This window comes from Crinia signifera, chromosome 3 (assembly GCF_055691185.1).
Source record: "Crinia signifera chromosome 3, ASM5569118v1, whole genome shotgun sequence".
Lineage (NCBI taxonomy): Eukaryota > Metazoa > Chordata > Amphibia > Anura > Myobatrachidae > Crinia > Crinia signifera.
Window position 1 is genome coordinate 316326188 of NC_139219.1, and position 13620 is coordinate 316339807.

The 13620-nt window shown below is 45.7% G+C and overlaps 1 protein-coding gene across 2 annotated transcripts in view; it reads left to right on the top strand.

Annotated features, from left to right (window-relative positions):
- LOC146064808 (opsin-5-like) overlaps nt 1-13620 on the top strand; it is a 67645-nt gene that overhangs the window by 15516 nt on the left and 38509 nt on the right. For both annotated transcript variants that reach the window (XM_083178697.1, XM_083178696.1), the window contains exons 2-3: nt 9040-9333; nt 12732-13063. In XM_083178697.1, coding sequence (XP_083034823.1) covers nt 9042-9333; nt 12732-13063 — 624 coding nt within the window. In that variant the 5' untranslated portion in view covers nt 9040-9041. The remainder of the gene's footprint in view (nt 1-9039; nt 9334-12731; nt 13064-13620) is intronic.

Consider the following 13620-nt stretch of genomic DNA (forward strand, 5'->3'; position numbering starts at 1 on the left):
GTCGAAAGGTCATTAGTTCGACAGGTCATTAGTTCGACAGGTCACTAGTTCGACATTGCCTAGTTCGACTGTCGAAATCAAAAGGTCGACTTGGGGTTTTTCACAGTTTTTTTACCTGAATGTCAACATAGTCGACATGGACACTAAAGTGCCCCGCATCCTCTCGCTATGCGTCGGGCACACTATTTTATTCTCCCACCATGCCCTAGTGGATGGTAGGGCATGAAATACCACCTGTCGGCACATGTCGGCTCAAAAAACTGTGAAAAACCCATGTCAACCTTTTGACTCTCGACCTAGACAATATTGAACTAATGACCTGTCGAACTAATGACCTTTCGACCTAGAACCATGTCGACCTTTTACCATGTCGACATTTTGCCATGTCAACCTAATGTTGTCGACCTAATGACTGTCGACCATAATGCTGTAGACCAAATGACCGCATTCCATCACAAGGTAGCAGACTAGCTACTATCTATATATCTATCTATCATCTATATATGTCTGGTGTCCGAGAGTCCCCAAAACACTGCCATCTGCTGGCAGAGAGTGGAACTATATCTCTTTCTCGCACATGCACAAACACAGAAGGTAGCAGACTAGCTTTTGAAGCTTTTGATTTTCCCCGGGAACATCATAAACAGAACTCATTGCCGCTGACAATGGCCCTGATTCTGGTCAGATCGCGTGTGCCGGGTGGCGGGGGTGGGCGGTCGACGTCACCAGATGTCAGCTGCCCGCCCTCTTCTCATACAGGGACTCCGCAGTAAGACACCAGAGATCTACGAGTACTAGAGTAATCATTCGATGATCGGCGACCATCAACTGATTTCTGCCCTGATAGCGAGCTGGGAATGTATGTTTATAGAAAACGTCCTTCCACATGTGTGTGGGTGAAATCTGCGTGGGGTCTGTGGGCTGACCTTTGTGCGGGCGGCGTTTAGATGACGAATTCCGCAGCTTTGCAAATCAATCAAAATGGCTGAGATGCCCACTGCACATCCATCTTGGATTATCTTCATACCATCGATACCTGTACCAGCCCCCTGTTATCTCCCAGGAACCGCCAATGAGATCCAATCTCTATGCATCCAAATCGCATATGCCGCGGTGGGACTCGCAGACCTAAAACATTAGGCATATGCAGCATTGCCACTGTACTGTATATATTATCTTGTTTCCTGTCTATTCACTTTGTGGTGTGTTAGTTTGGGGTTGGGGACATTACTCTGGGAAGCATTTTCCTTAGTGTCGGATGAATCACTGAAATATATCTGTTGTCATTTAAATGACAGACTAGATCTGAACTGTTACTGACAGCTCCACGGAGAACTGACCGCCCGGGGTAGCAAGCATTACTTATTCATATGCTATGATTTCATTGGAGTAGGACTACATGATCCCAAGCGCGCGCGTGTGTGTGTGTTTATATTGTGTGTGTGTGTGTGTGTGACAGAACTAGGTAATTCAGAGCTGCATGTAAGTCGGTCAGAAATAACACAATTACTGCACCGGCCATAATATTTATTTACAGTTTCTTACACAGCGCAGCATATTCCGTCGCGCTTTACAATTGGAAACAACCATGAGAAAACAAACTGGGTAGTAACAGACTGACATAAAGGCAGGAGGGCCCTGCTCGCCAGCTTACAATCCATATCCATACGCTTGGTCGCATTGCCATCATCTTCATCAGCTGAGGTAATAGATCCATCTGAAATCAGACAGATCTCCGGATTCGCACAATTCGGCATAACCTGTAATTCATAGCTGCCTTCCCTCCTGCATTCTGCAGGAGACTCCCTGAAATAGCAGCAATCTCCCTCTCTCCCTCATTAGTCCAGCAATCTCCCTCATGTCACCTAGCCCACATTACACTGTTACATCATAGTTACCTCCCCTCCTGCATTCTGCAGGAGACTCCCTGAAATAGCAGCAATCTCCCTCTCTCCTTCATTAGTCCAGCAATCTCCCTCATGTCACCGAGCCCACATTACACTGTTACATCATAGTTACCTCCCCTCCTGCAATCTGCAGGAGACTCCCTGAAATAACAGCAATCTCCCTCTCTCCCTCATTAGTCTAGCAATCTCCCTCATGTCACCTAGCCCACATTGCACTGTTACATCATAATTACCTCCCCTCCTGCATTCTGCAGGAGACTCCCTGAAATAACAGCAATCTCCCTCTCTCCCTCATTAGTCCAGCAATCTCCCTCATGTCACCTAGCCCACATTACACTGTTACATCATAGTTACCTCCCCTCCTGCATTCTGCAGGAGACTCCCTGACATAGCAGCAATCTCCCTCTCTCCCTAATTAGTCTAGCAATCTCCCTCATGTCACCTAGCCCACATTACACTGTTACATCATAGTTACCTACCCTCCTGCATTCTGCAGGAGACTCCCTGAAATAACAGCAATCTCCCTCTCTCCCTCATTAGTCCAGCAATCTCCCTCATGTCACCTAGCCCACATTACACTGTTACATCATAGTTACCTTCCCCTGCATTCTGCAGGAGACTCCCTGACATAGCAGCAATCTCCCTCTCTCCCTCATTAGTCTAGCAATCTCCCTCATGTCACCTAGCCCACATTACACTGTTACATATTTTATGAAAAAAGGAATGAGAGACAGATACATTTACATTGAATCATCAGCACCATTTCCCAGCACTTTACCAAGTATAGTATCTCTTACTAACTGCTTTGGGGCTCATCTACATTTGGATATACAGTAAGTCATTTTACAAGATTCCTTTTAGATGTAGCAGTACACACCCACGCTTCTAGGTGCCACGTTCACAATGTCTTTTCACAATCTCTCCATATATGGAACTAGACACGCCCTTTGGGTGGAGCATGACACACCTCCTCAATGGGGCGCTGTGCAAAATTCTATTACCAACTATAATCTCCCTGAAACTGTTTTTCAGGTAAGTATGCTGTAATTCCATCCTACAGGCCCTCGCTATTCTTAGCACACGCGCTGAGATATGGCGCAACAGAGATATAGATGACATGCGTTCAGCTGCAGAGCATGTGCAGTGCTAAATGTTGTATGATCTGGCTTCCAATGTGTACATCAACAGAGTCTATATTTATATACACACAGCGGGCGTTTCAGCCTGGTAATCACATGAAGCAAAGCAGCGGCCGTGGGTGCCTTCTGGAAATGGATAAACAGGTGACAGCGTGGACACAGACCACAGCATTCGGTGGGGCCGGAGCCGCTGTCCCTACGCCCCCTGGCTGCACCGTTCGCTGCAGAGGGTTGGGCAGCTGCCAGAGGGAGACTGGGGACCAGTGGCTTAAGCTTGCTCCAGTGAGGGGGGAAGAGAGAGAGAGGAGGAGGAATATGTTTAAAAAAGGGGGCAGACTAGATGGGCCAAGTGGTTCTTATCTGCCGTCACATTCTCATACCTCCCAACTGTCCCGCTAAATGCGGGAACGTCCCGATTTTTGGGGACGTTCCAGCATCCCTCCCGCGGCCGTCGGTGTCCCGCTGCGGGGGGGGGGCAGTTGGGAGTTCCCCCCAATCTGACCGAAAAGACGCTGTGCGCATGCGCACAGCGTCTATTCGCGGCCGAAAATGAGGGCGCGGCTTAATTAGCACAAGCCACGCCCTCTTTGCGCGGCAAGAAAGTTGGGAGGTATGCATTCTAAGTTTCAATGTTTCTATGTTTTATAGCTTCTGTAACAAGTGCTATGGGGTGACTGTGTGCTGCAGCTCCCCCTAGGGTCAGCCGGCTGCCAGCTCACTCTCTATGTCTATGTGGATAAGAGGAAGCAGCTGCCGTGACACAAGCAGATCCTCCGTCTGCTAAGGGTTCCAAATGCAGACATGGATCGGTAGCCAGCGGGCAGCTTTTCTGGACCTTCCCTCTATGTATGTCAGTGTAAGAGGGGTGGTGTGGCAGTGCGGCATTGTGCCTGCTGCCCTGCAGGTGTATCCCATCCACTTACCTGGCACCACACCCTCTAACCTTCAGGCCATGACGAACTACGGCCCTGGTAAACTCTGGCACCCGGACTCGAACACCTAGGAGGAAGGAGAGGTGGTGAGTACAGTTCCTCCTTAGTGCAGACCGATGCGCCCTCCGTCCCGTGACGTCGCTACGAAGTAAAGCTCCGGGTAACGTCATCCTTGGAACACAGCCTCAGAACCAGGAGTGTCACAAAGCTTCGCAGCTTACTGAGTCAACCAGAATGAGGGCCCATATCCATAACTGGCAATAATAACAATGATAACTAATGTCGGCGCCCCTGGCAATATGATGCAAGTGGCTGGTACAAATGTAATGGCGAATAGTAACGGGGTTGATTGACCACCTCCCCGCGGGGTATTATACTCATAGTCAAAATTAATTTAGCACACATCACTCAAAAAAGAGTAACATGCTTAGCTGTACTTCATTACTTGATATATTTTACTTCTCAAAATTCTAACTAAAGAGACTGTCACATTTTTAATTAATTACATCAAAGCCCAGGAACTCGCTGTCACTCTGAGCAAGTCCTGTCACCCAACGTTCATTATCGGATTCTATCAGGGGCCTTGTAGTCTTTCACTACAAAACACACTGTAACTACTGTACTGTGCTGTATGGGTAATAGGGTCGACCACTATTGGTTGACAGTCAACATGTTGACATTGGCAAAAGATCTACGTGTTTTTTTTTACCTTTTTAATACCATCCAAGTGGCCTCCGTTTGGGTAAGGTAAAGTGTGGCGAGGACATGGTACACTTAATGCTCAGGTGTCAACATGGACACCCAAAAAATGTGAAAGCTCATGTTCGTGTCATGTGTCGTCCTTTTCCGTGATGATTTTTTGCTTGTGTCCAGTCTTCACCTTATGCATGTCGATCTTTGGGGGTCCATCTGTCGACCTAGATATTGTCTGTGAGCTATACCACTACCTTAGTCCTGGGGGTGGATTATTAGGTCAACAGTGTCTAGGTCGACATCTATACACATGAAAAAAAGGTTATACAATATACAAAAAAATGGATGAGCGAGTACACCCTCTGGCGCAGCAACCAAAATAGTCTCAAACACCTGAGGAAGAGACACCACTCCCCCAAAGACAATACACAAAATACAAAGTTCAGACGGAGACAATACTGGCGCTCAAGAAATGTAAATGTTACTCCCCTTCAGCTGTATGACTTTCAACACTTGTCCTGGGTTGGATTAAGTGAATCCTTACAGGTGAGGTTTTTCACGGTATTGTGTACATGAAAAAGAAATATATAAACAACAATAGTGAAGTATGTCCAGACCGTTCCTTATTTTTCTCTCTGTAACCCAAAAATTCTTCACCCATGTGCCTGGGTCTAAGAGGCTTGTGCTGGTCAACCCTTTGTCAGATTAAAAGGATTGCGTACCGAACTCACATGAAACGTGGGTATAGGAAAGCCTTTCAAGGTATCTTTCAAAGGCCAATACACAACTCTTCCAGCGTGACGTCTGTGCTTATAGAGACCGGCAGGAAACAAAGCGCGTGCCCCAACTCACTCATAAATGAGGATGCACGTTCCTATCAAGGTTTATTTTTGGAGGCCAGACGGTAGGTATTTTTCACACAAGAATCTCTTTACTACAACTTCCTCCAAAACAGGATACAAACAAAATTATAAAAGGTGATGAGGACAAATACAATGGATTCCAGACTTTCAGATGGGCAGATGTTTAACAACAAAAAAATCTACAACCTGGAATGATGTCCGGACTCGTATCCCAGGTGTATCTTTCTTCAAGCCACAGTCTGTCAATCTGGATCCAAGATTATCCTCCTCCTCTGCTACCCTACGCGTTTCGACCCTTCCTGGGTCTTTGTCAAGACACCTTGACAAAGACCCAGGAAGGGTCGAAACGCTTCACACTGGAAGAGTTGTGTATTGACCTTTGAAAGATACCTGGCTAGCCATGCCATGCTGAGCCATGCCCTAAGGAAGATAGATGAGATGGGCTCATACTGTATGTCAACATCTGTCGACAAGGACACCGTATTAGTGTCCTGCGTCCTCTCACATGCTTGCTGCACTCGCCATGCTTTAGGTGGGGTGTGGATCGTATTGTCTACTCGACTTAGGTCGACAGTCAATAGGTCGACACCGTTTGGTCGACAGGCGGCAAGGTCGACAGGGTTCTATGTCAACATGGGTGAAGGTCGACACATGTGTCTAGGTCGACATGGGACAATGTCGACATGTGTTTAGGTCGAAAAATGCGTTAGGTCGACATGGGTTAGGTTGACAGGTCGCAAGGTCGACGTGTTTTTTTTCACTGTTTTTTTACCCTAATGTCGACACAGTCAACATGGACACAGTGGGAAGTCAACCGCAGCCCTACCTGTCATCCTGAGGGACAGCTGTGTGGTGGTGTGTGTCCTACCTGTCATCCTGAGGGTCAGCTATGTGGTGGTGTGTGTCCTACCTGTCATCCTGAGGGTCATCTATGTGGTGGTGGTGGTGGTGTGTGCCCTACCTGTCATCCTGAGGTCAGGTATGTGGTGGTGTGTGCCCTACCTGTCATCCTGAGGTCAGCTATTTGGTGGTGGGTGCCCTACCTGTCATCCTGAGGGTCAGCTATGAGGTGGTGGTGTGTGCCCTACCTGTCATTCTGAGGGACAGCTATGTGGTGGTGTTTGCCCTACCTGTCATCCTGAGGGTCAGCTATGTGGTGGTGTGTGCCCTACCTGTCATCCTGAGGGACAGCTATGTGGTGGTGTTTGCCCTACCTGTCATCCTGAGGGTCAGCTATGTGGTGGTGTGTGCCCTACCTGTCATCCTGAGGGACAGCTATGTGGTGGTGTGTGCCCTACCTGTCATCCTGAGGGTCAGCTATGTGGTGGTGTGTGCCCTACCTGTCATTCTGAGGGTCAGCTATGTGGTAGTGTGTGCCCTACCTGTCATCCTGAGGGTCAGCTATGTGGTGGTGTGTGCCCTACCTGTCATCCTGAGGGTCAGCTATGTGGTGGTGTGTGCCCTACCTGTCATCCTGAGGGTCAGCTATGTGGTGGTGTGTGCCCTACCTGTCATCCTGAGGGTTAGCTATGTGGTGGTGTGTGCCCTACCTGTCATCCTGAGGGTCAGCTAAGTGGTGGTGTGTGCCCTACCTGTCATCCTGAGGGTCAGCTAAGTGGTGGTGTGTGCCCTATCTGTCATCATGAGGGTCAGCTATGTGGTGGTGTGTGCCCTACCTGTCATCCTGAGGGTCAGCTATGTGGTGGTGTGTGCCCTACCTGTCATCCTGAGGGCCAGCTAAGTGGTGGTGTGTGCCCTACCTGTCATCCTGAGGGTCAGCATGTGTTAGTGTGTGCCTTTTCCAAATAGCCCAGAAAGTCAGAAAGTACAGTACTTAACACCTTTAAATCAAAAAGACAACGAAAGAAAAAACTAATTTCAAAAAACCCCACAATTACTTTGAATGGTGCTCCATAGACCTACATACTGAGAGTCTGACTCTGCAATTATCCTTCATTAAATAAGTTTGCGTTTGGTAAACATCATTATAAGAAATGTTTACACGCTCCGATTACACAAACCACATGTCTCTAATTTTATATTCACAAGGACTGTTTATTTGGAAAGTCAATCGATGGCTGATTTTACACGTTGACTAGACCAATCTTCGTACAACTTCTTACCAGTGACATGCAGTGAGGTCAATAATCTTTGAATATAGCAACATAGAAACATAGAATTTGACGGCAGATAAGAACCATTTGGCCCATCTAGTCTGCCCCTTTTTTTACCCTTCAGGTAATCTCAACCCTTTTTGATCCTTATTTCTTTGTAAGGATATTCATATGCCTATCCCAAGCATGTTTAAATTGTTCTACTGTCTTAGCCTCTACCACCTCTGATGGGAGGCTATTCCACTTATCCACTACCCTTTCTGTGAAGTAATTATTTCTAACATTTCACCTGAACCTACCTCCCTCCAGTTTCAGTGCATGTCCTCGTGTTCTATTACTTCCTTTCCTTTGAATAAAATTTCCCTCCTGTACTATGTTAAAACCCTTGATATATTTGAAGATTTCTATCATGTCCCCCCTTTCCCTTCTCTGCTCCAAACTATACATGTTAAGATCTTTAATTCTAATCATTTTCATAGTTAAAACTCTGGAGTATACTGGGAACGTTAAGGCTCAGCCTCACCTGATCGCCCGTCACTGTTCTTAACTGGTGTACTACTTGGTGACCTAACTTTTTCTTCCTTTGCATGACATCACATATGCCATTCCACTAAAGGAAGTTGCTGGGACTTGAGTAGGGGCAAAATGCCATCCAACAGACACATTGGGTGTACCAGGAGGGGCGTACATTTGGAGAAGAACTTTGAATCGGCTAGGTCCTGAGGAAGGTGAAGGTGGCTGCAGTTTTTCAGTAACACAAGCTTCATCTTCCATCACCTACTGGCATGGTTGGTGGGGTGGGCTTTTCTTTTGCAATTACTATGCAGGGCCGTAGTGAAGGTGGAACTAGTTTCAACTACCATTAAAGGTGGTGGAACTCCATTCCGTGCACTTTGATCCCCGCTGCTACCACAAGTTTTATCATCTGGAAAAGTTCTTTGAGAACTGGACATCTTGGGCCGGATTCTTGCGGTAATGTTGGATACCGTTGAAAGATGATTTTTTTTTTCATGCGCCGTGATTCTGATTGGATTGGAGAGACATTCCTGGATGGTGACTGGGGGAGGACAGGAGGGGTGGCTTCAAAAATGGATGAAGATGTTGGGTAATGGGCGTTTCGCTAAAATATATATGCATAGATGCTCACCTAGAAGGCCAGAATCAGAGAGAGATATGACACATGGAATAGGGTTGGTGTACAGTTGGACACACGGAGTCAATAGTATGGCACCAGATCTAAGTAATGAACATAACTATGTCCGACTCAAAATCAGTCGCTAGTACGGATAATATTGTGACTGGAAATGTCTCATGAATTTTGTGCTTATATTAGTGATGTATTATCGCTAATACATAAAAATGGACTAAACTGTAACTTAATTCTCTTTCAGCCATGATAACCATAGTGGGAAACTTCGTTGTGCTGGCCACAGCTGTGAAATGTTCGGCCCATCTGAAGTCACCGGACCTCCTGTCTATAAATCTAGCAATAACTGACTTGGGGATGGCGATCAGCATGTACCCCTTAGCCATCGCCTCTGCCTGGAACCATGAGTGGATTGGGGGGGAGCCTTCCTGTCAGTATTATGGATTTGCTGGCTTCTTTTTTGGCGTAGCAAGCATGATGACCCTTATGTCAATGGCCGTCATCCGATACCTAATTACCAGCTCCATCACAACCATCAGTAAGTAAGAACAAACAATTTAAAAAAAGAATGTCAAGAATGAACGCTACAGTAATAACTTTTTCCTTACGGCATTCAATAATGGCCGTCATCTACCGGCATTTCCTTTTAGTCCACATGTGACATAATGGATTTACAGTATACTTAGTGAATTATATTGGCAGATGCCTACAGGTTGCTAGGTGCATAGGGGATGTGAGGGAGGAGGTTAGTCCACATGTTCACTCCCTACCAGAATAGGTCTCGTTCAAGATAGTGAGACAATCCTTCTATTTGGAGATTGTCCCGCTGTCCCTCCCACGTGTGGCAGTGTCCTCTTCAGAGCAGTGAGGAGGGAGGGTGCAGGGTGGTTGCCCAGCTGCTAGGGGAGCACTGGTCATGCCCCCAAAATGATGAAAACAGGGGTTGTGACACTAAGACATGCCCCCTTTTCAAGAAGCCACACCCACTCATTCAGTAGCTCTGTCCCCTTTTCTGGCCGGCTACGCGGCAGGTCAGGTTTGAATCTGCAAATGTTAGGAGGAATGGGACACAATTGAAAGAACATACACAGCAGTCAATTTGATAGAAAATTTAGCTCTCCTGGGCTATGCGCTGTACATCTTTTTAATACTGTGGCGCTCCAATAACACAGTGACAGGCTTGGGCTTATATAGAATCTTTAATAGAGCCAAGTAAACAAAATGCACCTGCAGTCTGATCAGCTTGACCTTTATGCCTGGTGACTCAGACATGTGATGTGGCTGACTTGTCATGCACAATAACACTCAGTTAAGAGAAAGCTTGTACCTTGAAACCATTTAATTACATGTTAAAAAAAATCAATTAACCACTTACATAAGGGATACAACACCGCACAATACAAAAAGTGTTATTATGCTAGCATTTCTAGTACTTCTGGACTGAACTTATCATTTCAAAGGATTCTAGTAAAATCCCATCAGTGGTTACTTGGTCCAGTGCCTTATGACAAGTAATATCATTATCTAGAACTATGAAGAAGAAGACTACTGTGCTTTGTGCACACAGACGTTTGCATTTGGAGTTCGGCACTGGAGCAGAGTTCCAGTTTAAGCAGCTTCATAAATATCCTATAGCTACACGAGTGCTTTATATTTTATTTAGCTGATAAGTGTTAATTTACATATAACCTAGGTCACGTCAACCTATGTTTGCTATGGAATGGAGAGAACACAGTGGTCTTGAAGAATATCTGTTTTATCCCAGCATAGAATTTTCCATTGATGTTCTTGGTTTGTGATGTGGCGTTGATGTATGATCTGTAAAGGGTATTACTGTATTTATGATGTAACCAACCTGTAACAACTACTGTACTGTATATTTATTAATTGTGTATTTTCTCATATAGCCACATTCATTGGGGTTTATTTACTAAGATGGGAGTTATATTGAAGATGGTATGTTGCTACGGGCAACCAATCACATCCTATTATCTTCTAGAAGTCACTTCTGATGGTTGGCCATAGCAACATCCCATTGTTGACAGAACTCCCGTCTTAGTAAATAAACCCCACTGTGTCTATAACATCAACACCAGAATGTCCACAGTTATGATGATGCCATGAATAAAATGTCAACATAGTGACATACTTAAATTTTTAAAGATGCCTCTCCTGGAGAAGCCCCGAGAGGAGACACAGTGCTGCATGTGGTGGTGGTGGGGGGGGGCGGGGACAAGGCTGACACCACAAAGCCCCACCCCCAATCCACACAAAGTCCGCAATTTGCGGGTCCGTAGGGAGGGGGCAGGGCTAAAATTACGCGATTTGTATCATTTGAGTCCCGCCCCCTCCCCACAGATTGTGGAATTTGTTTCAGCTGCTCCGGGAGATGCAGGGGCTTTGGGGAGCATGCAGGAAACTTGCCCAACTTTTCGAGGGGGGCTGGGAGGGGGATCTGATTTTCAGGAGGCTCACGGCCATTCCTGGAGGGTAGATAGCAGGTGGGGGTGGTATCATGCACAGGACAAGGAAATTAATGCGGATAATGTTTAAAGAACCAACTTAGTAATATTATTGGTGACATACAATAATTATACAATGTTGGAGGTGCCCCCAGGAATCAAGTACTAGTATACTCAGAGAAAGGAAACGGTAGTCCACAGGAGGTGGGCAGCCGTTCACAGAAAGGATTCCTTTTTGGAGGCACACTTTTGAGTAATAGAATATGATGTTAAATGAGTAAAATAAAACTTAACTTTTATTTCCAATTTATCTTAAAATAGTAATAACTCTATATTTTCATATGATGCATAATTTGCCATGAAGAGTTAAGTAACAACATGTACTAAAATGCAGTGAACAATGTTGGCCACTGAAAATTGTCATATGACCGTATCAACACAGTGGCAGTTAGTGGTGTTATTTAGATAACCATATAATGTCCGTATATGATTTAATTTAGGTCCTTCAATAGGACAGCTGATGACACATGCAGATTATGTGACCATTGTGAATAATTCATTAATAATCCAATCCAAAAAACATAAAAAATAAACACAAAAAGTCACAATGATACCCGTTGGTGGTATTGGGCCGTTAGGTAGTTAAATAATATATAATGTAGAAAAGTTTTTCACATATAACATATGTGACATATGTAACATAAGTATTGTTACATTGGGATGCAGTCCAAATCCCGACGGTCAAAATACCGACAACCATTGACCGACAGTCAAAATCCCGACAAGGTCAAAATACTGACAAGGTCAAAATACCGACAAGGTCAAAATACCGACATTTAAAATACCGACATATAGAATGTAGACAGGTGAAAAAGTCAACATGACTTTCGGTCGACAGGTTGCGAGGTCGCCATGGGTTTCTTCACAGTTTTTTGACCCGACATGTGCCGACAGGCGGTATTTCATGCCCTACCATCCACTAGGGCGTGGTGGGAGAATAAAATAGTGTGCCGAGCGCAGCTAGGCACCGTGCCCGAAGCATTGCGAGTGAAGCGAGGGGCTGCGGTAACTGTGTCCATGTCGACTGTGTCGCCATTCGTGTAAAAAAACAGTGAAAAAAACCATGTCGACCTCGCGACCTGTCGACCGAAAGTCATGTTGACTTTTTCACCTGTCTACATTCTATATGTTGGTATTTTGACCTTGTCGGGATTTTAAATGTTGGTATTTTGACCTTGTCAGGATTTTAAATGTCAATATTTTGACCATGTCGGGATTTTAAATGTCGGTATCTTGACCATGTCGGGATTTTAAATGTCAGTATTTTGACCTTGTCGGGATTTTGATCTTGTCGGATTTAAAATGTCGGTATTTTGACCATGTCGGTATTTTGACCGTCGGTATTTCAAACTGAATCCGTTACATTGTAAGCAGAGTTACACCCAACCCATTAACTGTTCAATCTCCCTTTCAGGCGTCACAATCAAGAAGAAAATAATCTACATTGTAATTACTTGCATCTGGATCTACGCACTGGCCTGGGCGTTATTCCCATTTATGGGCTGGGGTCACTACGGCCCTGAACCCTTCGGTGTGTCCTGCACCATCGCCTGGGCCCAGTTCCACAATTCCACCAGCGGCTTCTCGTTCGTCCTCAGCATGTTTATATTGTGCACCATGTGCCCTGCTGTAACGGTGATCACGTGTTACGTAAGGATAGCGTGGAAGCTGCACAAGGCCTACAAGGAGATCCGCAGCTACGACAGAATCCCGCACACCGCCAAGGTGGAGAAGAGGCTGACCGCGGTAAGCCCACCTTCAGTCTCTCTATATAAACCTCTAGAAACGGGTGGAAGAAGTTGTAGACAAAGACATAGGAGAAGATGTATTACGCCAGGCACGGCCAAACTATGGCCCTCCAGCTGTTGTTAAACTTCATGTCCCATCATGCCATGCCACAGTTTTGCTATTAGGGAATGCTAAAACTATGGCAAGGCATGCTGGGATGTGTAGTTTCACAACAGCTGGACAGTTTGGCCATGCCTGGACTAAGCCTTTGGAGAGTGATAAAGTGGAGAGAGATAAGGTTCTAGACACTCAGTGCCTGTTATTTTTCCAATACAGCCTGTAACATGGCCGTTGGGGGCTGATTGGCTGGTACTTTATCTCTCTCCTCGCATGGCTCGCTGCGCTCGACATTCTTCGGGAAAGTTGCCTAGCTGCGCTTGGCACAGTATAATATTCCACGTCCACTGGGATGGTAAAGTCCCAGTGGACGTGGAGGTCCTTTAAAAAAAAAAGTGAGAAACTAATGTCGACTTTTTTCATGTCGACCTTTTGCATGTGGATCTTTTAACCATGTG